Source organism: Diabrotica virgifera, chromosome 2 (assembly GCF_917563875.1).
Source record: "Diabrotica virgifera virgifera chromosome 2, PGI_DIABVI_V3a".
Lineage (NCBI taxonomy): Eukaryota > Metazoa > Arthropoda > Insecta > Coleoptera > Chrysomelidae > Diabrotica > Diabrotica virgifera.
The window spans coordinates 40975332-41002519 of NC_065444.1; the positions used below are offsets into that span (position 1 = coordinate 40975332).

The following is a 27188-nucleotide window of genomic DNA, read 5'->3' on the forward strand; positions in this document are numbered from 1 at the left end:
TTACATCCAAATTGTGCCTCAGTCTTTTGTAATTTCTATCTTTAACTTAGGCAGTCCTCCGTACTAGTATTAAAGTCAAGTATATTCAAATGGGAAATAAGCCACAATTTTACCTAAAAATGATTTTATTAACGTTTCGACGCCCAAGTAATTTTTGTATTTTATAATTAATTTCGAAGCAACAACATTTTTGTTTATTTAGTATTATTTTGAATTTTGACAACGACACCCGACTTGGGCGTCGAAACGTTAATAAAATCATTTTTAGGTAAAATTGTGGCTTATTTCCCATTTGAATATACTTGATTATAAAAATGCCACAAGAAAATAGCTTCAGAACAACATGAGTATTAAAGTTTTGACGTTCAGAATATTATGCAAGTTAGCACTTAGATATCCTATCTTTTACGTGAGATTTTATCTTCTGTTCAAAATTTAGTATCCAAAGCTCTTCTCAGCATCACCCATATCTACTACATAACCAGTCCATTGAAGTTCAGCAAACTCTGAGATAGTTCTCTGAACAGTCGATAAAATTTATGAACCTGTAACACACTTTATATACCTGTAACATACTTTTAAGAGAAATGAATTTCGACTCGATTCAAGTTCTCTGTTTAACCCAGGTATGACAATACCAAAAGGCACCGTTAGGAAAATATTCCAATATACGGTTCAGCCAACCCGTATGAATCGAGTCTGTGTACTCTAATACAGAGTATGGCATTAGCAAAATAAGAAAATCTACGGATTCGTTTTGATTTAAATCTGTCTCCCTCCATCCTCCGATAGTACTATTTCTAGGTGTACCTACTTTTAAGAATTTGGATTGGCTAATAAAGAGAATATAAATGGATGGAAAATATTTAAGCAACTTAGGTTTCGCCGATGATATAGTCATAATAGCTGAGGATCTAGAAATGGCAAGAGAGATGGTACAGGAACTCGTTGTTGGTACAGAAAATGTAGGTTTAAGGGGATAGGCGCAAAATGTCGCCTATCAAAATGTTCAATGTGTTTTAAATGTATTCATTGTTTTCCAATCATGAGAAAACTAATATGTAATTTTGAAAAATTTAAACGCAGAATGGAAGATTACGTTGTTATGCTGAAAACCTGAAAACTTCTATAATGTTTATTTTAATAAGTTACAGGGGTGAAAAATAAGAGAAAATTTAGTGCGGCTTTTAATTTTAAATACCTATCTCATTCAAAAAAACTTTTTGATTATTCTAAGGGACTTTCGGCCCTCGGTAATAATGCAGCCTTTCATTCTGCGTTTAAATATTTCAAAAATACTTATAGTTTTCTCACGATTTGAAAAAATTAATAAATTTAAAGCACATTGAACATTTTGACAGGCGACAGTTTGCGCCTATGCCTTTATATTCATCTCGAAAACAAAAATAATGACAAATCTGATACCCAACCAAAACATCAGTATTGATGGGCAAGAAATAGAACTCATAGTACAGGGTAATAAGGATTTTCTCAGGACACTGAAAGATCCAGGTAGCTGACTAGTTTTTTAGTTATTGGAGACCTATAGGAAGAAAACCTACCTGTTTCCTGCCTAGAGTTCGCGTCCGTTTTTTAATTATTAACAATTTATTGCAAAAATCGCGATTTTTTCGATTTTTTGCACCCTATTCAGAAGCTAAACAATTGATATAAAACTAAAAAATTTAATTTTTTAGAACATTGAAAAATCTTTAAAATACCAATTTTTGAAAGATAAAAAGTTAATTTGTTGCTAATATTTGATATTTGTTAATAACTTTTACTAAATTTAACTTAGAATTTTAGGGTTTCACCCAAAGTTGGTTATTTGGTACTTAACAAACCCTTAAAATTTGAGACCGATCCATTAATTAGTTTAAAAGTTATTCTATTTGTTTATCCCAGAGACATTTATTTTGCAATAACATAAGACAGAAAATAATGAACATTGGGCAATTCTGAGAATGCCGAACGAAAGTAGAAGACTGATAGTATCAAAATACATTAAAAAAAGATAAAAAATTAATCAATATAATCAAAAATCCTAATGCCAAATTTTTGAAATTTTGCAGTTTATAAGCATTTAGAATAACTTGACAAATATTGTCCGTAGGAACAATCTTTTCATATATTCGGAAAACTAGCATTTTAACACGAATTTTCAAATAAAAAAATTTAGCCTTGGTTCATTAGGGACAAAGTTAGACATTTGTTTTTTTAATTCATAGCTAATTTGTTTATAATAATTAAGGAATTTCATTGATGCCATTTTAAATAATGGGATTTGTACTTTTTGTTGAAAAATTTGCATAAACATTGTATCTTCACAGCACCCTCTACGATTTTTCAAAATTGTAGTTCAAACGGTTACTAAGGGGAACCTACGAATCCACGAGTTAAAACACCGAAAACACAATTTCAAACTAATACAATTTTCTGTATCTCCGGATAAATTCAATGGATTTTCATCTTTCGTTTTTTAATTTGTATGTAATTTCTACGTACATTACAAATATGCAATTTGTTTATAAATTTAATAATTAATAATTAGTCTAATTTGTTTAAACAATTCTTGAAAAAATATTTTTTTACAAAAATCTATTTTTTTACTCATAGTATCATTAATTATCATACAAAAAGTTAAAGTTCATTTTAATAAATAAATTATTTTTATTAGAAAATTATTTATTGATGATAATTTATTTATTAAAGTATACCTTAACTTTTTCTATGATTAATAATGATAGTCTGATTAAACACATGGATTTTTGGGAAAAAATTATTTTTTCAAAAATTGTTTAAACAAATTAGCTTGTTTATTAATTAATAAATGTCAAACTGCAAATAGACAAATTACATATTTGTAATGTTCCCCCCTTCACTTACCACGACTAGTCACCAACTGAACAACATTTTTAAAAATTCGTGTAAAATACCAACTTTTCGAATATGTAAAATGATTTTTTCTACGGACAATATTTTTAAACTACAAAATTTCAAAAATTTGGCATTAGTATTTTTGACTATATTAGATGATTTTTTATCTTTTTTTAGTACATTTTGATAGTATTACGTTTCTACTTTTATTTGACATACGCAAAATTGCCCAAAGGTCTCTGGGAAAAACAAATAGGATAACTTTTAAACTAATTAATGGATCGGTCTCAAATTTTTGAGGGTTTGTTAAGTACCCCAATACACAACTTTGGGTGAAACACTAAAGTTCTAAAGTAGTTTTAGTAAAAGTTATTAACAAATAAATATTTTCATTTATTTTGCAGTTTGCGTAGCAACAAATTAACTTTTTAACTTTCAAAAATCGGCATTTTGTAGGTTTTTCAATGTTCTAAAAAATTAAATTTTGTAGTTTTATGTCAACTGTTTAGCTTTTGAATGGGGTGCAAAAAATCGAAAAAATCGCGATTTTTGCACTAAATTGTTATTCATTAAAAAACGGACGCGAACTTTAGGCAGGAAACAGGTAGGTTTTCTTCCTATAGGTCTACAATAACTAAAAAAGTAATCAGCTACCTGGATCTTTGAGTGTCCCGAACATGGTATATTTCCAGCTTATTACCCTGGAGTAAATATAAATAGCTGGGACATGAAATTATGACTGGCAGGGATAATCAGACCCTTGAACTGAAGAGAAGAATCGATATTGGGTGACCAGCATATGGAAAACCGAGAGAAAATTTTAAAAGTAATCTGCCCACATGCCTAAAGAGAAAAGTATTTGATTAGTGCATTCTCCCGGAGCAGAAACACTTACCTTAACAGAAGCCTCGGCTACCAAACTGAGAGTTACACAAAAGCGAAGAGGTTAGAAGAAGAACCAAGATGACTGACGTTATCGAAAAGATCATCATCATCATCCAGCCTTCTGTATCCAAAGTTGAACATAGGCCTACCTCTAGAGGAGTGAGTGGAGACCAAGAGAAGACAGAAAAAGTAGAGGTAGAGGTAAAAAAGGATAGCCAGACTAAAAATAAAATGGGCAGGACACATAGCTATAATAATAGATCGGTGATGGACAAAGAGGTTATTAGAGTGGAGAACAAAAGAAGACAAAAGAAGCGTTGGTCGAGCACCTACACGATAGATTGGCGATTTAAGAAGGCTGGACTGGCAAAGAGGCCTATCGTCAGCAGAGGACTTTTTGAGGGTAGATGATGAAAGAACTACAACTAAAATCTAAGCCACTATTAGTAGAGGATACGATATAAGGTCGAACTGCACCGATCTGTTTAATGGAAAAAAATTATTTTATATGTAAATTAGTATGTTCAACATTATAAAAAACAAGGGGTGCCTGATATAATCCTGTTCTGACTATAATTAATTAATAATTAAAAAATGATTTTTTTTTATAAATTTGACTGACGTGTTTAACAAAAAAATTAACACTATCGGTAAGTGCAAAGCCTATAGGATATGTAAAAATAGGGGTGCCTGTAAAAAGCCTGTTCTAAATGGGGGTTGCCTAATTTTTAAAATTTTACAGCGTCTACTTATGGATAATTGAACATGTGTTAAACTTTGTTATTACTAATTTTACGACAAAAAGTTATTCTTTCGCTCCGGAGAAAAGTTATTCAGTATTAAATATATGTTGCAATATAGAAGAATATCCTTATAATTTGAAATATTCTGAAATATATAAAGGTATAAAAAATCTCTTAAGCGAAATTCATTGGCAAAATCGGCCAACTTGGCAAAATTGGCAAAAAGGGAAAATCACTGCCAAAAACTCGCAATATATGTATACAGTGATGAACGTGCTAATAACCGGCAAAATAGCGCAAAAGATGGAGAACATATTAAATTGTGATATAAAAGGGAACAAAACTAGTAGAGTTGTTAAATTTGGCGATAGTAACTTATAGATTGACATTATATTGATTTTTTCCCACCTTTAGACGTATCAGAGGAGTATGTCAACTAAAACTGTCACTGTGACAGTGGCATTTCTCAAACTCGTCCGATACGTCTAAAGGTGGAAAACAATCAATATAATGTCAATCTATAAGTTACTATCGCTAAATTTAACATCTCCACTAGGTTCATCGCTTTTTATCTTACAACTTAATATGTTTTCCATCTTTTGCGTTATTTTGCCGGTTATAAGTGCGCTCATATATTATTCATTATAAATAAAGCATTTAAATATCGTTATAAATTGCAACCAGAAAGCAACACATAGTTAGTTGAAACGTTTATCTTTTTCAAGGATGTAAATATAAATGAACAATGTCAGTTGTCAAAAATTTCAAATTAAAAAATAAAAAATAATTATTAAAGATATTTTATTCAGTACAAGAATTTTATTATTCAAAACCATAAGTTATGGACCATGGACGTTAAATGTGGAGACAATGAGACGACTTAACGCCTTTGAAATGTGGACCTATAGAAGAATTGTGAGGGTCTCCTGGGTAGATAGAGTTACGGACAATGAAGTACTGAAAAGAATAGGTAAAGAGAAGGAAGTTGAACTTACAATTAAAGAAAGAAGGCTACAGTAAGTCGGAAATGTGATGATTTTATTTCAATTTGTGCATATAATATACCTAAAAGCACCTAAACTATTAAATTTTGAATTTTGAACTGTTGATAAAACCGCATCCATAGAAAAAGTACAGTGTACAACACATGAGAAAATTACATTGTAGCAACACTATAGTGTCGATTCATAGAATGGTGAGATTTCACTCAAATAAAATGATAAAAAAAAAATGAGAAACACACTGGAGGAAGCTAACACATATAAATACCACGGTAGCTCTAGTCTCTAGAGATTATAGGGATGGATTCTTATGGATGTTATTAGAGATGTGATGCTGTTTATCAGATCAAATTATGAAAATCAAATAAAAAAAAATATTTTAGTACAACGATCGGTGTCAGGTCTTATTTTCCAATCTTCAGCGGGCGCCACCATATCTTTCAGCTAACCTAGGAGAAACATGGAAACCACACAAAACAAACATGGTATACATAGTCAGATTACACAAAAAAAATATATGAAATATTTATTAGGAGGTTAACTACCTTTACTATATCATCTAGATACACCTCATCATCTGGAATAGAATTAAGTATAAAAAAACTAGGAATAGTGAACAACGGTAATAACGTTAGAGTATGGTATATTTATCGTTCAATTAAATAACAAAAAAAATTATAATTTTATCAAAACGAAAAAGAAGATATTATTATTATTTACTATGTAATTAACTTATTTTTGGACGCCGGAAAGCTTTCTTAGTCTTCACAAATAAGAAATAATATAATATTATGTAGCAGAGTATTCTAACAAAATTCTTTAGAAACTAAATATTCAATTTTCAAAAAAAAAAACAGGAAATAAGCTGGATTCTGTCGTCACATTCCGAATCGATGAGAAATATTAATAAAATTTATTACTTTAGTTTTCCAAATGGGTATGTAGTGGAAATTCAGCAACAGGATAAACAATTGTAAAACAATCAAAATATGGTTGACTTTATTCGTACAGGCCTCAAACTAGACGGTCTTAAATTGAATTGGTCTCAAATTAACGGCATATCAAAACGAGAGCGTCCTAACAATATACGCTACCTCGCAAAATCTGGCCAAAAAGTCAGGACTTTTTGTGACTTTTTCACATTCCAAAACCTGTAACAATTTATACCGTAAGACAAACGTTTTCTTTTTTCGATGGACAGCCATTATTAAACCGAAAGGAAAGGAAATATTTAATGAACACTTACCAAAATTATTGTGTGAAACCAGATTGTATGCACAAGTAAATTTTAAAATGATTTATTAGACAGTGACAGTTAGTCGGTGGATTATCAGAAAAATGACTTTCGTTATGGAATTTGTTGCGTTTGAAAATTGAATTTAAAAAGTTTTCTCGCGGTGACCACTTATTATTATGATTACGTCATGCAAGTAATCGGTGTGAATTAAAAGAGAAATAAATATTATTAAATTAAAGGTATACTTATTTCGGATCGTTACACAACCTCCTTCACGAACTAAAGCTCGCTAGCGCGATTTAGATCGGACTATGGGTGTGGAAACACACGTAACGAAACGACCAAGACAAATTCATACATCCAAAGAAAATTTAGATAAAATTTATTCAAACGACCATACTATTACACTAAAATGGAAGGAGAATTGTAGCCTTTGTGGCTTGACATATAGAGATTTTCATTATATCTCTCGACTTGAGGTATACGTATTTATCCTCACGTCTATAAGCGGACTTAATCACATATTTTCACATTTCTACGTTCACTCACAGCGTAAATGTTATATGAGTAAACTAAAAAAAAACAAAAAGTAGGAACATGGCCATAAAAGAAACAAACCATGAAATTCAGACATAGAGGTACGTTACTAGTTTTTCGAAAACAAAAGAATTGGGTTATACTGGAGAAAAGTTAGACATTAGAAATACGGGATGACATACTTGCATATGAGATAGATGGTAATAGTTATTGTTTCCTTAGGACTGGTGATAACTAACGCGTATCAAACGCCTGTAATAGGGACATTTTTGGTGAGGGTCAAATTCGGTAAGCTCAAAATCGGTGAGGGTCTAAAATCCTAGGTTACATAACTTAAAGTTAATCAGGATACTCAAAAATTATTATTGGTACGGTATATCTGAAAAACTTATTATTCCGACAAGTAGCTGGCGGAAATCTGCTAACATTTTTCCTAGCCCTTCTCTGTGCCTGGCTATCCAAGACATCCGTTGAACGCTAGTAACAAAATGAGAAAGAATGAGAAAAATATTGAATGCAAGGAGTCAAAATTCCTAGTCTATAGGGTAAAGTACAACTACAATATTCGAACTAGTACTCATATGATAGAATACATATCAGAACAGTAGGTACTGTTTACTACAATTCAGGATATAAACGATTCCCATAAAAAAATAAAAAAAAAATACTATATTTACTACTACTACTATATTTACTATTAACTACATGATGTACTAATACATCATTTTGTTTTTGTGACCCCATGAGTATATCAAATCTCTCTATATAGGGAAAGAGAAATCACAAAACACACATGTTGACTATTTAGATGTATTATCTAAAAAACGTTATGTCGGCCAAAAATTTACCATTTACCAATATTCATGAAATCGACACTAACATCCATCATCAACCAGAACTAAAAGGTAGTGTGTTAACAATACACACCAAGATTAAAACAAACTGCACAACAGATATATGATATATAACCTACATATCATTAACATTGTGATACACAGTAGAGGCATAAACCAAAAACGACCAGCATGCGTATAGTATACACATCTGACAGCTTTATGTATGGTTGCCGAACTCAAAGCAAAAACAACACAATTATAAAATTTTTCTCTCGCAATTACCAGATAAGACAGATCATGGATGTCTGGATTTATTTGGCAAAAGAAAAACAAAATCGTTACAAAACAAAAATGGTCACAAAGGACACACTGGCCATAAGTAATTTAAACAGGAGAAGTTTATACATACACTCGATACAGTATTAAATAAAGAAAAACTTTCTTTTATTCTGTATCTGACGAGTTCGGTTCGTCGTCTGAATCATTATCAGGATAATATGTTTTCAAATCCTTTATGTGCCATTTGCCAGCATTAGATCCATCAGGATTTTTCAAACCATATATTAGAGGAGAAAATTTTTTCACAATTGTACATAACACATATTTAGGCGCAAGTTTTGCCATATATTTTTTTGGTGCACTGGAGAGAGCCATATTCTTTCTCCATACTTTATCTCCAACACTAAATTGGACATCACGCTTGCGCAGGTTGTACGTCTTGGCATTGCGCTCATAAGCTTTGGTGATATTCTTGCGTACAAAAGAGAAAACTTCAGACAAACCTTTAACTTCAGAGGCATATGATTTACGGTCACCTGGGACAATTTCCAAATCAACAAGATCATTTGGTATTCGACCGTAATAATTTCCGGAGATAGGTACATGCCGAGCAAAATTTAAAAAAGCTGGAGTGAATTGAGTCACTTCATGCTTGGCGGTGTTTATTGCCTGACGAATCTTATGGATTTCTTTATCCCAGTCACAGTGATTTTCTACGTAACAACGAATAGCAGTTCCGATGACACGGTTGCTTCTCTCGACAAAATTAACCTGAGGGGAATAGACTGCGGAAAACCATATTTTTTGAACGTTGTAACGATCACACAGATCTTTCATGATCTTACAATTAAGATTAGGGGCATTATCACAAAGAAGATGCTGAGGAACTCCAAACATGAGAAAAACTTGATTTTCAAGAAAATTGCAAATATTCGAAGCAGTAGCTTTCCTCAAAGGATGTAATAGAGTAAATTTAGAAAACCAATCAGCTACTACAAGTAACCAGGAGTGGCCACTTTTACTACGAGTCAAAGGACCTATTAAATCTACAGCAATGATTTGCCAAGGAAAATCGGCTTGTTTTTGACGACCCATTTTTCCAATTTTAGCAGTATTAGGGGCTTTTTGAGCTCCACAAGTCTTACAAGATCTAACATACTTTACAACGTCTTGGCGCATCTTCGGCCAATAATAACGTTCTCGGATACGTGCAAGAGTTTTGTAAGCACCGAGGTGTGCACATGTTGGTGGTTCATGGCATGAATTGATGACATCACGACGTTGAGGTTTGGGCACTAATATTTTCCACTCAAACATATTCGAATTAAACGGTAAACAAGACGGTATGAATTTATAGACGAGATCGTTTTCGACTTTCCATTGGGGAAATTCATCTGGATGATTAAGGATCTTAGAACGCAGATTATCGAACCAGGGATCGATACGATCGGTATCTACCTCAAGATAGGAAATTTCAGAATGTTCATGAGTTCTGCTAAGTGCATCCGGTACATTGTGGGAAGTTCCTTTTCGATGTATAATTCTAAAACCAAACTGTTTTAAACGCATCGCCCAACGAGATAAACGTCCAGTCGGATTCTTAAGATTCGTTAGCCACAAAAGAGAGTAATGATCAGTTATGATAGTAAACTCGACTCCATCAATATAAGGACGAAATTTTTCAACCGAAAACAACACGGCTAAGCACTCTTTCTCAGTCGTGGAAAAGTTACGTTCCTGCTTAGTTAAAGAACGACTTGCATAAGCGATTACCTTTTCTCCGCCATCAATTTCTTGGGTTAAAACAGCACCAAGACCAGTATTGCTAGCATCACATTGAACAGTAAACGGACAGGAGAAATCAGGCTGTACTAAAACAGGAGAAGATATTAAAGCTTCTTTAACAGAGAGAAAGGCTTTTTCAGCTTCGGGATTCCAAGATATAAGTTCCTTTTTCTTCTTACCTTTAAGTAAGTCATTAATGGGAGAGACAAGTGTCGAAAAATCTTTGATAAAACGTCGGTACCAAGAACACAAGCCAATGAAACGTTTTATTTCCGTGGTGTTAGTCGGACGAGGATAATTGACCATAGCAGTTATCTTATCAGGATCAGATCTCAATGAATTATTGCCAACGATGTAACCTAAATATTTAAGAGATGTTTTAAAAAATTCACATTTTTCCACATTGATGGTAAGATTTGCTTCTTTGAGTTTATCTTTCACTTTTTGAAGGAGGGCTATATGCTCTTCGGCTGTAGCTGAACAAACTATTATATCGTCGATGTAAGTAAAGATATATGGTTCGAATTCGGGACCAAAAATTTGATCGACTAGTCTTTGTTGTGTCTGTGCAGAATTGCATAAGCCAAAAGGCATGACTGTAAATTGGAAAAGTCCACGACCTACTACAGCGAAAGCGGTTTTTTCGCGTGAAGCATTATCAAGGGGAATTTGCCAGAAAGCTTTTTTAAGATCGATGGAACTGATATATCTAGCATTTCTTAAAAGAGACAAAATACGATCGATGTTTGGCAAAGGATAAGTGTCATGACGGGTGACCTCGTTCAAATTTCTGCCATCAAAGCAAAATCTATACTCGCCTGTCTTCTTCTTGACCAGTAACACAGGGGAACACCATGGACTATTAGAAGGTTCTATGACGTTAAGTTTTAACATTTCGTCCAATTCATCATTTAGAATTTTGGCCATATATGGGGACATTGGGAAAGGACGTTTCCGAAATGGTTTGGCATCACCAGTGTCAATAGTGAGCTTGATCTTATTAGTTAAACCTATCCCATTTTTATTGTCTACTTCTTGGAAACTTTGTATAGCTTTTTCTGCACGATTTTTCGATTCTGGATCTAACGATTCAATAGAACTCAAATAATCAAAAGACTCATTCATTTCTGATTCATCACATGATGTTAAACATACTCGATTTTTTACATTCCAAGTGTTTTGAGTAAAATTCAACGAAAGAGAGAATTTCGAAATAAAATTGCTACCAAGAATAAATGTAAGAGGTAAGGATGGAACAATAAGACAGTTTATGACGTGACATACGCCATTAGCAACTATCGGCAAATCTACAATTCCAGTTACCTTTTGACTAGAACCATCGGCAAGCGATACACTCTTATGATTGGGTATTGCAATCTGAACGTCATGTTTTAGAAGAAATTCAATTCCCTGGGATCCTACGACAGTGGTAGTACATCCTGTATCTAACAGAAGAGTAAAAGTCTGAGAAAATATTTGTACCTTTAGATATGGTCGGTTGTCACACGGTTTGGAATATATAACTGGAGTTATTTGTGGTTTTGGTTGGTTTAAAAAAATTTTAACGTTATTGAGCCATTTGGACCACTCATTTGAATCGAAATTTTTGTTAGTCGAAATAGAAAGACATTTTCGTTCGGATTCTTTACTCCTACGAAAGACACACCTACCGAACACAGTAGTGTCATTCTTTAGTTTTTTGAACAATTATTGGGGCATGTTGGAATGGTGACATCTTTTTTACCACAGCGATAACAGTAACGCTGATGTTTTCGTCTACACTCACTGGAAAAGTGCCCCGGTTTTTGACAATTAAAACATATAACATTTTTGGGACTTCCACTTGAAAGGTTTTCAGAAGACTGATTCGATTCAGCATGGTTTTGAGAAGATTTTTTATTCCTAAAATTAGAATGTTTAGTCTGACGTTGGTGACTAACCAAAGCAACATTAGAAGATGATTCTTTCTTAACATTTGAAATCTGAGCGTTATTTTCTAATTTTCTGATAACTATTGAAAGTTCCTCGATGGTGTTAGTATCGGTTAAAGCAATTAAGGGAATATACTCTGGAAGAATATTCTGTCTCATATATTTAACTAGAGTTTTTTCAATAGGAAGGGTAGTCAGACGTTTTGACAAGGACAGAATTTGAGCTTGATACAAAGCAAAAGATTCATTCCTCTTTTGTTTCCTAGTTTTGATCTGACTCCATAATTCCTCGTCATAGTCATGCGGTAGAAATGTAGTTTTTAATAAAACAGTAAGGTCGAGCCAATTCGTGATGGTATGACGAACGCTTCTAAACCATGTAGCAGCACTGCCAGAAAATAATTCTACAGCTGAACGAAAAAGTAGTTCTTGTGAAACATTCCTAGATTCTGAGATGTCTTTAACTTTTTCAAGGAAAGAGAATACACTTTTTGGATCACCATTGAATTTGATGTTCCAATCAGCAAGATTGATCGGATGAGAAACTTGTACAACTGGAGTTGGGATAACGACATTGTTCTGATTAATCGGAGTACCTAAGGTAGTGGATGGTTGACTAGAGACAATCTTATCATCAAGTTGACCTTCATATAATAAGCAATTTGCAGTAGCTTCATTTTTGTATTCTACTTCATCAGCTGAAACACTAGGAAGACGAGCAATTCTATAAGCGAGATGGGTCAACCTAGCCTTAGCTCTACGGTAGACAGAATCATTATCATCACCTTCAAATTCATCAACAAGGTTGGTAATATCAGCTAAAGTGTTATCAATGCTTGTCTTTTCATCGTCAAAGTGAAGAACATTGATTTCAATGTCTATTGGAGAATTCTTTAACAGAAGTTTACGAAGAATAGTCTTTTTGTCACTAACACTCCTTGTAGTTTTAACTCCCCGTATAAAAAGTTCATAATCTAACTCATCAACTTTTAAATATGGTACAATAGAGGACTCCATATTATCGTTAAAAGAATTAACAAAATCTCAATAGAAAAGAAAAAATTTTCTTAACCAAATCAATATATTTAAGTCGTCGAAAAAACGATAGTGTGCACTTCAGCAAACAAAAAAAAAACTAAGTCACATTTGGGGAAATAAATTTGTAGTAACTTGACTCAAAGACACAAGATAAATATTTTCGTAATCTCCTTGGTATGTTTGAAATTTTCTTTCTAAACTGGAAATTCACACAAAAAGAACTTTCAGAACTTTCCGAAAGACAAAAGACTTGAGTCAACTACAAACACACGACGACTTCGTTATTACCTGCCAAAAACAAAATATTTGATATGCGACCAGACACGACACTGTTGTCCAGAAAAAAAAAACATACACTAAAAAGGCAAAATCACTCAATCATTAGGACACAATCCACAGTTTACCCTTGGAGGTATTCTGTTGACAGATTCAAACAAACACTAACAATCGGAAAAAACTGGAATTATTTATTCCTATCATTCAGTTTACATAAACAATGCAACCAAATTTTTATCATTAACAAGATATCTATTTTTTCTAAATTTGAATAGATTGTTCTTTGTTGCTGTTCCTGGTACTTACTAAGGTGTTATGTTATCGAAAAAAAAAATAAAAGGTGAAAGAAAAAAAATTTAGTTCCTTTTTTATCTCTATGTATACCTGTTCTTATACTTAAAAAAACACTGTCACAAACCTCTACAGAATAAGTCCCACGTTGGGCGTCAAATTATGTGTAGCAACACTATAGTGTCGATTCATAGAATGGTGAGATTTCACTCAAATAAAATGATAAAAAAAAAATGAGAAACACACTGGAGGAAGCTAACACATATAAATACCACGGTAGCTCTAGTCTCTAGAGATTATAGGGATGGATTCTTATGGATGTTATTAGAGATGTGATGCTGTTTATCAGATCAAATTATGAAAATCAAATAAAAAAAAATATTTTAGTACAACGATCGGTGTCAGGTCTTATTTTCCAATCTTCAGCGGGCGCCACCATATCTTTCAGCTAACCTAGGAGAAACATGGAAACCACACAAAACAAACATGGTATACATAGTCAGATTACACAAAAAAAATATATGAAATATTTATTAGGAGGTTAACTACCTTTACTATATCATCTAGATACACCTCATCATCTGGAATAGAATTAAGTATAAAAAAACTAGGAATAGTGAACAACGGTAATAACGTTAGAGTATGGTATATTTATCGTTCAATTAAATAACAAAAAAAATTATAATTTTATCAAAACGAAAAAGAAGATATTATTATTATTTACTATGTAATTAACTTATTTTTGGACGCCGGAAAGCTTTCTTAGTCTTCACAAATAAGAAATAATATAATATTATGTAGCAGAGTATTCTAACAAAATTCTTTAGAAACTAAATATTCAATTTTCAAAAAAAAAACAGGAAATAAGCTGGATTCTGTCGTCACATTCCGAATCGATGAGAAATATTAATAAAATTTATTACTTTAGTTTTCCAAATGGGTATGTAGTGGAAATTCAGCAACAGGATAAACAATTGTAAAACAATCAAAATATGGTTGACTTTATTCGTACAGGCCTCAAACTAGACGGTCTTAAATTGAATTGGTCTCAAATTAACGGCATATCAAAACGAGAGCGTCCTAACAATATACGCTACCTCGCAAAATCTGGCCAAAAAGTCAGGACTTTTTGTGACTTTTTCACATTCCAAAACCTGTAACAATTTATACCGTAAGACAAACGTTTTCTTTTTTCGATGGACAGCCATTATTAAACCGAAAGGAAAGGAAATATTTAATGAACACTTACCAAAATTATTGTGTGAAACCAGATTGTATGCACAAGTAAATTTTAAAATGATTTATTAGACAGTGACAGTTAGTCGGTGGATTATCAGAAAAATGACTTTCGTTATGGAATTTGTTGCGTTTGAAAATTGAATTTAAAAAGTTTTCTCGCGGTGACCACTTATTATTATGATTACGTCATGCAAGTAATCGGTGTGAATTAAAAGAGAAATAAATATTATTAAATTAAAGGTATACTTATTTCGGATCGTTACAACATATTTCTCCCTCGCTTGATTTGCGGCCCTCTTCCTCGGCTCGTGCCAACAAATGTCTGCGCTCGTGAGAAACACGTCGTTTTTTCTTATTTGTTGTACAGTATACTATTCCTTACAGGAAATTTCTGTAAGGAAATAAGATTTCCATACAGATATTTTTAGTTTCCAGGCAACAGCTAAATATATGGAAATATCGAACGTTCCTTTCAAAAAAGTTGTCAAAAAATGTCTAAATTCCTGACCGATTTTAGGATTTGTATTGAAAAATATATTATAATATAATTCAATATTTAATGTTTACAGTTTTTTTTAATTAATCTAATGTAAATATATTTCCAAATTATTGGATATTTCATAGTACTTGTAATTATATAAGTACCTACAAATATTGCGAGCTTTTGCCAGTGATTTTCCTTTTTTTGCCAATTTTGCCAATGAATTTCGCTCAAGAGTTGTTTCATACTTTTATATTTCATTCCAATTCCAATATAATATTCCAATTTTAAGGATATAATTCTATATTGCAACATACTTTTAATGCTGAATAACTTTTTTCCCGAGCGAAATTCATATTTTTTGACATACCCCGTATAAAATTTATAAAATTGATGATGGCTGCATCTTAGGTTTTAGACAATTCAAAGCTTTTTATGAACAATTGCTTTTTTTCGCAAAATTTATAATAAAAGAGTAATCCTACTTGTAAGAAATAAAAATGAAGTTTAGTATCTAATTTCGGAAAAATTTGCAATTTTTTTTTAATTATAATGATGTAATTGCGCACTAATATATATTTTTTGATTATTAATACCGTTTCATAATAAGGTTTCGAACCGTTTCGAAAGGTCGAAGTCACTCTTGACCGAAATTAACATTTTTTATATAACTCGTATAAGATTGACAAAATTTGACATCTGATTGTTGAATGATAGGACTTACATCATGCAGAACTTTTTATAAAGAATAACTTTTTTTCGTAAAATTAGTAATAACAAAGTTTTACACATGTTCAATTATTCATAAATAGACGCTGTAAAATTTTAAAAATTAGGCAACCCCCATTTAGAACAGGCTTTTTACAGGCACCCCTATTTTTACATATCCTATAGGCTTTGCACTTACCGATAGTGTTAATTTTTTTTGTTAAACACGCCAGTCAAATTTATAAAAAAAAATCATTTTTTAATTATTAATTAATTATAGTCAGAACAGGATTATATCAGGCATCCCTTGTATTTTATAATGTTTAACATACTAATTTACATATAAAATAATTTTTTTCTATTAAACAGATCGGTGCAGTTCGACCTTAGATCTATCGGATCTTAGACTATATAGCTAAAAATACCAAAGAGAAAAAGAACTTCATAGTTACGCCACTGGATTCTGCAGATTCTAGGATACGAGAAACTACGCAATAGTACCTTATAAATAGAGGGACTTTCAGATCATTCTGACTTTTTGCTAATCTTAAATCATATTGTAAGTATGTCGTAACACTTCTGTTGTTTCGTATTTTGAAAATAGTTTATAATTTATATTTTGAAAATAAATACTTTTTTAAAAACTCCTTCTCGAACATCAAAGTTATAATTTCATGATCTGTTTTTGAATCAAATGATATTCAATACAAAAATAGCTAAATCTAGCAAACATACCAACAAGTTTAAACAAAGGCACACAATATGGTAAGAGCCTTAGACCTACATACTTCTACGAATAAAATACAGCAAGCAGAATTCACATGAGATTAAAACATTGATGAAATCTAATCTAAAAGATCTAGGAACAATCAGCATACAAAACTATGTAGATCTTATCTCGTTAACTATGTTGAGTATTCCAGGTGATAATTTAAATAATAAAAATTTATCTAAAAAATCTGAAGTAATTGTCTAGGACACGTAAAGTACCATTTTTGCTGAGGTATAAATAGTTCTATGTCCTGAAGTTTTTTAAAGTATCATTTTGTTGTTCTTTAAGGTAAGTCTTACACGGTACAATATATTACCATTTTTATTTGATTAGGCAAGTATTGGTATACACTATGTTTCCAATTATAATTTTCTTCTCCTTTTTCTTTTTGTGTAGCCATGACTCTGTCGGTTTTCCAATGTGCCTTCATCTATCTATCTATGTAAGGATTTTTACAGCTGTCGCCGCCTTCCTTCTTTCAACCAACGTCTCTAGTCGTTTCTGCCATTCTTCATCTCTAAGGTCTCGTCTTTCCATGGCTTCGTCCACTTTATGCTTCCATGATCTTCGGGGTCTACCTCTTCTTCTCTTTTCTATTGTGCTCCAATCCGCACTCTTGGATAACCACCTTGTACGATCTCCTCTTCTCACATGTCCATACCAAATTAAACGTTTTTCTTTGATGTAGCTGAGGATGTCTTGTTCTACTACCATTCTTCGTTTTATCTCCTCATTTCTAATGCGATCTATTCGTGTTACTCTGCAGCTTCTTCTCATAAACTCCATTTTACTTTCTGTAATTTTGGACCTGTTTCGTTTCGTGTGTGCCTTCAGTAAGTTGTTATTCCATCGTGGACTTCCCAATCATCGTCTTTCCAGTGCCAGATTAACCAATAGGCAAAGTAGGCAGTTGCCTAGGGGCCACGGCCCCAAAGGGGGCCTCGCAGGGTCCAAAATGAAAAAAATAATTAAATTTAAATAAAAATTATAAATCATATATTATTATGATGAAAAATTGATGGTGGACGTATACAACTACATTACAATGCATACTTTTGTTTACATAGAAAACCTATGTTGTGAGAATAAGTCGCTGATGAATGCCGTTTGGTAGAGTAGAAGTACTGCCTAACAGTCTTGCATGGTTTCTTAGAAAAGTAGTAAGAGCAAGAGCAACAAATGAGTCAGCGCCCCCTCGCTACCCTCTCCTTTATTACACATGCCTTTCACTACAGATCAGGAAAATAGGTCTCCAAGCTCAGTTATCTAAGATTAACAAACTTGCAATTTACATCTTTTGTGCCGCATACTCGCTTTAGTTGGAGTAAGTGTTGCTAAAAGTTGCGTTGGACCCGTTGGAGCAATATCGTTTTTTTAATTTGTTCAGTCCGTGTACAACTTTTTTTCAGCCTCTACCCACTGTTGAGATGCTATGATCAAATGCTTAAATAAAACTCCACTAAGCGATCCCATTCGCCACGATCTAAACCTTGTCCTTAAAAGAATAAGCAGCACTAGATAGACTGCAAGGGCTGATACAACAAGAGCTTTGTCTAAAGGTTATAACGCCTTCAAATCTGCTCTTCATACTCTTGCTAAAAGTAATCAGAAAGCTGAAACAGTCCATGAGGTTAAGTGTTTGTTAAAAGAAATGTCAAAACAGAAACATTCAGAATGAATGAGTTTTGGGCAACAATTTTAGAACTCATCAACGCTGTCAGTAAATCATTACAGAGAGAAGAGATTGAACTTGAAACTGCAGTTCAGCTTCTAAAATGACTTTTGGAGTTCTAAATATCCCAAAGAAATAATTTGGCTTACTACGAGGAGAAGATCTGCGATCTACAATACTCTGAATATACCGAAGAGAGTAAACAAAGGCGAGCAAGAAAACTACATTTTGATGGATTCGACCGTTACTTGATGGAAGTTCATTTTATCTAATAATAAAACACTGAAAACGTTCGTTTTCTATACTTACACAGAATTTATTATAACTAAGTGACTACAGCTGTTTCGGCAGAGTGCCTTTCTCAAGTGATATAGTTTACAATGTGTTTGCCTTTTTAAGTCTTCAACTGAAGAGGTTGAGGAGTGGGGAGCTGTTTGTCTCGAGTTGGTCATTCAGAATTATATCTGTATTTTTCAGTTTATTAATTTCCATAGATTCTAAAAAAGATAGCTTAAGGCCTTTATTTTGAATATGCAGAATTTGAAACTCTTCATTGAAAGAATGATTATGATCTAGAAGGTGAAGTGCGTATGTAGAAGTGTCTGTTTTTCTATTGTTGAATGCCCTTTTGTGTTCTGCTATCCGTTTGTCAAAAGTTCTGCCAGTTTTACCGATGTACGTTTTCGGACAGTCACCACACGTTAGTTTGTACACACCACTCTGTAGTTGCTTTCTCTTTCGGCTTTTGTTATTCTTAATATATTTGCTTAAGTTGTTGTTAGTTCTGAAAGCTGGTGTTATTCCTTTCTTTTTTATGTATCTGGCTATTTTTGTTGTTATCTTGCCAGTACATGTGAGGGAGCAGAAGGTACTGGGTTCTTTCTGTGGTGGTGGATACACTAATTTCAGGGCTTTCTTATGGAGTTTTTGGTTTAAAATTTTGTTAACTGTTTGTTCGTTATAGCCGTTGTTTACTGCTATTTGTTTAATGATGTTTAGTTCTATCTCGAAGTTATTTTTTGTCATGGGAATTTCTGTCAGTTTATGTATCATGCTATGGTAGGCTGCTAATTTGTGTTGTGTAGGATGGGATGATGAATTGTGTATAGTTGTGTCAGTATGGGTAGGTTTATGATATACGGAGAACTCATGTTTGTTGTGTAGTCTGGAAATCGTTACATCTAGAAAGTTTATGGAGTTATTCTGTTCTCTTTCTATTGTAAACTCAATATTATTATGAAGTGAATTAATATATGATAGAAATTGGTCAAGTTGTCTGTTAGTTCCTGTAAAGCATACTAGTATATCATTCACGTATCTCCACCAATATAAGAACTGTTTAAATACGGGATGTTTAGAAATTGTTGTTTCAAGTTGGTAATCAAATATACACAAACAACAGTGCAGGACTTATTATGGGTAATCCTCTAAGCCCATTGCTATCAGATATATTTATGAACCAACTTGAAACAACAATTTCTAAACATCCCGTATTTAAACAGTTCTTATATTGGTGGAGATACGAGGATGATATACTAGTATGCTTTACAGGAACTAACAGACAACTTGACCAATTTCTATCATATATTAATTCACTTCATAATAATATTGAGTTTACAATAGAAAGAGAACAGAATAACTCCATAAACTTTCTAGATGTAACGATTTCCAGACTACACAACAAACATGAGTTCTCCGTATATCATAAACCTACCCATACTGACACAACTATACACAATTCATCATCCCATCCTACACAACACAAATTAGCAGCCTACCATAGCATGATACATAGACTGACAGAAATTCCCATGACAAAAAATAACTTCGAGATAGAACTAAACATCATTAAACAAATAGCAGTAAACAACGGCTATAACGAACAAACAGGTAACAAAATTTTAAACCAAAAACTCCATAAGAAAGCCCTGAAATTAGTGTATCCACCACCACAGAAAGAACCCAGTACCTTCTGCTCCCTCACATATACTGGCAAGATAACAACAAAAATAGCCAGATACATAAAAAAGAAAGGAATAACACCAGCTTTCAGAACTAACAACAACTTAAGCAAATATATTAAGAACAACAAAAGTCGAAAGAGAATGCAACTACAGAGTGGTGTGTACAAACTAACGTGTGGTGACTGTCCGAAAACGTACATCGGTAAAACTGGCAGAACTTTTGACAAACGGATAGCAGAACACAAAAGGGCATTCAACAATAGAAAAACAGATACTTCTACATACGCACTTCACCTTCTAGATCATAATCATTCTTTCAATGAAGAGTTTCAAATTCTGCATATTCAAAATAAAGGCCTTAAGCTATCTTTTTTAGAATCTATGGAAATTAATAAACTGAAAAATACAGATATAATTCTGAATGACCAACTCGAGACAAACAGCTCCCCACTCCTCAACCTCTTCAGTTGAAGACTTAAAAAGGCAAACACATTGTAAACTATATCACTTGAGAAAGGCACTCTGCCGAAACAGCTGTAGTCACTTAGTTATAATAAATTCTGTGTAAGTATAGAAAACGAACGTTTTCAGTGTTTTATTATTAAACTACATTTTGATGATGCTAATTCCAATAAAGTTTTTCTACAGGGTGGAGAAAAGTTAAAGGTTGAAACGAATCTACCAATTTTGGATAAGCTAATTATTGAGCTGACTCGCAAAATAATTTTTTATTGTAAAATTTAAGCAAAAGGAATACCGCTCGGAGATGGAGAAGTTATCCGAGGTTTTGGAGGGAAACGACAAAAGTTTCTTAAACGGCCTCCTAGCTTGGGTTGCCTAGGGGCCTCAAGATTCTAAATTCTGGACTGCGTTCTCCTATTGGTGAACAACCATCTCTCGCCATCTTTACTACTCTCTATTTGTTGTCAGTCAACTTATAAGAGCACTCAATTCCACTCTTCTCTTTCTTACCCAGGCCTTGATGTTTCCCACTTTCATTCTCATGTATCTGTACGTCAAGCTCTGTCCAATAGTTTATTACCATCCATTTTTATAAGAATTTTCACATCGGCTGTTTCTAACAATTTTGGTTCATTGTTTCATTCATTGCTTCTCTGATTTCACTAAGCGTTATGTCTAGCAGTAGTTCAGAAACTTGATGAAAAAAAGTTGAACCACTTGATCAAGTAGTTCAGAAACTTGATTTCTTGATTGAATCAAGAAATTTTATAATTTGTAGAAAAAAACTTGATTTTCAAAAAAATGGTTTTTGCAGTTGCCTTTGTTAGGTTTATTTCGGTGTCCCGTCTTTTACTCACAGTTTTTAACAACTCAGTTCTGTTGGTTAGTACTCAAATCTTTTCTGATTGCTTTGTATATTTCTTTATTCATGTTTCTTATTTTTTCTTTACTAGTATGTAAATTCTCTTTTACATTTTTTTTGTTGCATTAAAGTATCGGTTTAACTCTTGAGTTCCTCTTCGTTATTTATATTTGGACAGTGTTTCTTTTTCTTTTGGCTTTCTCGGATTGCTTCTGTAAGGCATTAATTCATCCATCCATTTATATTTGTTGTCATTGGATTAATAATACGATTTTTTGTACTTTTCTTATTATATTAATATATTTCTGATCGTTTTTTTTTTCTGTGTCATTAAAATTAAAATATGCTGAAGATATTTTTATAGCTGAGAGTGTACCTCCGTAATTTATACCCTATATATTTTCAGACTGATTCTCTTGAAGGACAAAACTACATCATCAACGGTAAATCAGTAGGTCTCAGTGAGCAGGAACTTTTGGATTGTTCCTCAGACTACGGAAATGGTGACTGTGAAGAAGGTGGTCTTATGACCAACGCTTTCGAATATATCGAGGACAACGGAATCGAATCTGAGTCTAGCTATCCTTACACAGGCAGACAAGGAACCTGCAGAAGAAGTGCTAGCAAATCCGAACTGAAGATCAAAGGTTACAAAGAACCAGCAGATAATGAAGAAGCTTTGAGGCAAGCTGTTGGTAAGTTCTTCTCTTCTTCTTCATGTTTTTTTTTTTGGTGTAGGAACGACTCTTTCTGTTTTTCAATGTGCCTCCAGTAAGTTGTTATTATTTTCTTGGTCTTCCCACTCTTCGTCTTCCTATTAAGGAACCGTCTTCCGCCGTCCTTACCACTCTATTTGTTGTCATTCGGCTTATGTGGTCATTCCATTCTATTCTTCTGTCTTTTACCCAGTTATTGATGTTGTCTATATTGCATCTCCGTCGTATATCTGCACTTTTAGCTCTATCCCATAGTATTTTACCATCGATTTTTCGAAGGGTTTTCATCTCTGCTGTTTCTAGCATTCTTTTGTCCTTTCTGTATCAGGTCATGTTTTTGTGTCATTATTGGTCTGTTAACTGTTTTGTAAATTCTGCCTTTCACTTCTAATCCGATATTTTTATTTCTCCATATTGTTTCATTCAGGCAACCTGTGGCTCTGTTTGCTTTATTCACTTGATCTTCGACTTCTGTTTCGAGCTTTCCGTAGCTAGATAGTGTGATGCCTAGATACCTATTTAAACTCCATGACTTATTCTATTATCTGACCCACCAGCTCTAATTTACATCTTATTAGATATTCTGTTATAAACATGCATTTGGTCTTTTTTGGGAAAATTAACATATTAATTTTATAGCGATTATAATAGATTGGTGCAGCATACGTTGTAAATCATCTTCACTTTAACCTTCGGATGACCAAGGGGGGTAAAATTTGACCCCAGTGTATGTTTTTGTTTAATAAATTCCGAAATAGTTTCAATTTTAAACTCAATTTTTTTTATTTAACTTTAATATCATTCTAGTTACCCTCATATTTTGTAATAAAAAAAATTTCTTATATTTGACAAAAAAAAATACTTTCTGAATTTGAGGTCAAAGACGAACTACCTTGGCCTTCCATGTTTCAATTTTATATTAAGTAGATACCGTCTATCATGAAGAATTGTTTGTTTGTAAGAAACATTCCAATATTGAAAAAAAAAATGTTTGTTAAACCTGTGGCGACGTAAATTAGTGTATCCTTTAACTACATGCGCTGGCGTATTTTGTACGCCAGATATTATAAGAATTCTACTGCAAATATATTTAACAATTTAATTTTTGACCTTGTTTGTCTCTCTAACCTATTAGTCTAAGAGCTAGTGAACCTTTTGACTAACGGTCGTCCTGTAAGGCTAGAAATTTGTAGAGTGATAATTCATAGCACACCAAAGCTAAAAACCATGACCTGGCAGGCCTCAGCGGTGCAGTTGTTTGAATCATTCCAAACAGAAAAGGTCTTTGGTGATTTTTCTCTTAAGTTAATAGTTTTTGTTATATAAGCGATTGAAAATTTTGAAAATTGCGAAATCGACCATTTTTAACCCCAAATCGGATATTTATCTAAAAATCTCAAAGTTGCCAAGGTAGGTAGATATTCTTTAAACATTGATTGATGAAATCCCAAAGAGTTTTTTGCAATACAATATCGGAAACCCCTTTGTTTTTTAATTGCTAATCAAGCGGACACTTCACTGTAGTATAAGTGAGGACGTTTGAGTTGGCATAAATTCATTATCTCGAGAATTGGCAAATTTCAAGAGCAATCTTCAGACAGGTCGATTTTTATTTTTAAATTAGGACTTTTTGGCATATATATAATACTAGTGACGTCATCCATCTGAGCGTGATGACGTAATCGATGATTTTTTTAAATGAGAGTAGGGGTTGTGTGATAGCTCATTTGAAAGGTTATTTAATTATCTATTCACTAATATAAACAATAACATAATTATTTATACAGGGTGTACAAAAAAATTTTTTTTATTAAATTAACTTTGATTAAATTTGACAAATAGAAGAAAAAATTTTTTTTGTACACCCTGTATAAATAATTATGTTAATGTTTATATTACTGAATAGAGAATTAAATAACCTTTCAAATGAGCTATCACACAACACCTACTCTTATTTAAAAAAATAATCGATTACGTCATCACGCCCAGATGGATGACGTCACTAGTATTATATATATACCAAAAAGTCCTAATTCAAAAATAAAAATCGACCTGTCTGAGGATTTCTCTTCAAATTTGCCCATTCTCGAGATAATGAATTTATGCAAGCTCAAACGTCCTCAATTATACTACAGTGTAGCGCCCGCTTGATTAGCAATTAAAAAAACAAAGCGGTTTTCGTTATTTTATTGCAAAAAACTCTTCGGGATTTCATCAATCAATGTTTAAGAAATATCTGCGTACCTTGCCAATATTGAAATTTTTAGATAAATGTCCGATTTGGGTTAAAAATGGCCGATTTCGCAATTTTCAAAATTTTCAATCGCTTATATAACAAAAACTATTAACTTAAGAGAAAAATAACTAAGGACCTTTTCTGTTTGGAATGATTCAAAAAGCCTAAAAAAAAATTTGTTCGATGCAAAAAGAATAATTTTAATAAAAACCCCTAATCTTTCCCCTCGCCTGGAAAGGTCTTATGCTCTTCAGAATCGCCTGTCATTGTACACATTTCTTCTAAATGACTTACTCAAACACATACTTAAATTTAAACCTTACAGGAGAAAGTTTATTTTACCCCCTAAATTTGCACTTTTCGATTCACCTGGTAGATACACGTGCACCGCTGAGGCCTGCCAGGTCATGGTTTTTAGCTTTGGTGTGCTATGAATTATCACTCTACAAATTTTTAGCCTTACAGGACGACCGTTAGTCAAAAGGTTCACTAGCTCTTAGACTATATCACTGGAATGTGTTTTACAATTTGGTTTTAGTTTCGTTATAATCGGCGTTCTGGGAAGATCGTAATTTACAGTTTATTATTTGTTGTTTCCGGTGATGGACAATATACGCCACGATTATATTAATATAAGTAGTAATATAAGTATATATTTCAATTGTTTTTTAGTCACTATGGCATAAAATATATTTTTCTTTATAAACAATACTTTTTCTCCTGTAAAAAATCACATTTCAAAAAATCTTTTATTAGTAATTTTATTTATCATGGAATCCAGTTATTCCATGATTGTAGTTATAAGTCCCAATTGGCTTACTGAGAAGGAACTCCAAGTATTCACTGATGCCAAATAAGGTTTATAACAAACAACTAAGTGTATTTTTCAAAAAAAAAATAAACAAATCCGCTGTTTCTAAGTGTATTTTCTTGTGGCGTATAAAGTACGCCACGCGTGTAGTTATGTTATAACTTGATGCGCGGGTAGTTAAAGGGTATATTTGAAAATTTCTTTAGTTCTATGTTCAGAATGATTCCTGTTTTTGTTCAGTTGTATTTAAAATATGTTTTACTAATGTTTATTTATCATTTATTGAAACAATATTAACATTAAAATTAGGAATACATTATTTTATTTTTTAAAACAACTTAATTTTTTTGTCAATTGTCATTTTTGACTTGGGGTTATTTTTGACCCCCGTTGGTCATCCGTGTAACAAAAAAGGTTGGTCATCGGAAGGTTAAGAGATTAGTATTGCATCGTCTGCACAGTAGAAAGTTGCTTTTCTCCCATTTGGTATCATTTGTTAGTTTTTTTTATTATTTCATCCATGATCAGGTTGAACAAGAGAGTATTCAGAGAGTCTCCCTATCTTATCCCATTGCCAGCTTTAATTGGGTCAATTAGTTCTTCATCTACTTTTATTTTAATTGTGTTGGTCTGGTAGATATTTTCGTTCGTTTTAATTATTCCTAGAAGCACCTCTCTTGCCTGGAGTAAATTAATGCCTTCTTAACGATGTTGATATGTTAAAACGAGACGCCAAACGATATTAATTTGTTGTTTTTATTGCCCATTGTTTACCTATTTCTCTTTTTAAGGTACTGTTGGTCCCATTTCTGCAGCCATTTACGCCGAACCAATCCAGTTCTACAACAGTGGTATCTTTAACAGCAAACAGTGCGTGAACAATGTCAACTACTTGGATCACGGAATCCTCGTCGTAGGTTACGGTGAAGAAAACAACACTCCCTACTGGATTATCAAGAACTCATGGGGTGCAAGTTGGGGAGAACAAGGTTACTTCAGGCTGCAAAGAAACGCTAAATTGTGCGGTTTGGCTTTGATGACCAGCTATCCAGTTTTGTAAGAAGCCATTGGTTGATTAAATAAGAAATTTAATAACAATGTGAACGTAATTTAAATAGAGATTGTAAAATCGTAAAATAATGTTTATAATTCTTTCTCATTTCCACCAATATGACCTTAATTCCCAAAATCATAATTTATTGGCTTAACTGTTACCTTATTCTTATCATAAAGAATGGAAAATTTAAAAATAAAGAAAGGTGACTAGAAAAACAAGCTAGTGCAAAAGAATATATTACTATTTTAGACATATTTATTCTGGTTAATTTCTTCTTTTAGACATATCTATTCTACTTTCTTTATCAGATCCAGATAAATTGAATCAATTATTTCTTAAAGGGACTAAGTGCTATTAGCAAGTTTTGAGAAAAACAGAAAAATGTTGTTTATTTTTTAACCTCTTGATATTTTAAAATTTTTATTCTTGTTTTCATTACTATGGTTCGGTTAAAGGTGTGTATTACTCAAATGAATCTAGAATTTTCGATTT

General features: G+C 32.7%; 1 protein-coding gene across 2 annotated transcripts in view; it reads left to right on the forward strand.

Annotated features, from left to right (window-relative positions):
- The window catches only part of LOC114327982 (cathepsin L-like proteinase), a 98443-nt gene extending 71664 nt beyond the window's left edge, over positions 1 to 26779 (forward strand). For both annotated transcript variants that reach the window (XM_050643629.1, XM_050643630.1), the window contains exons 4-5: positions 22283 to 22571; positions 26431 to 26779. In XM_050643629.1, the coding sequence (XP_050499586.1) occupies positions 22283 to 22571; positions 26431 to 26699 (558 nt within the window). In that variant the 3' untranslated portion in view covers positions 26700 to 26779. The remainder of the gene's footprint in view (positions 1 to 22282; positions 22572 to 26430) is intronic.
- Positions 26780 to 27188: the final 409 nt, after the last annotated feature.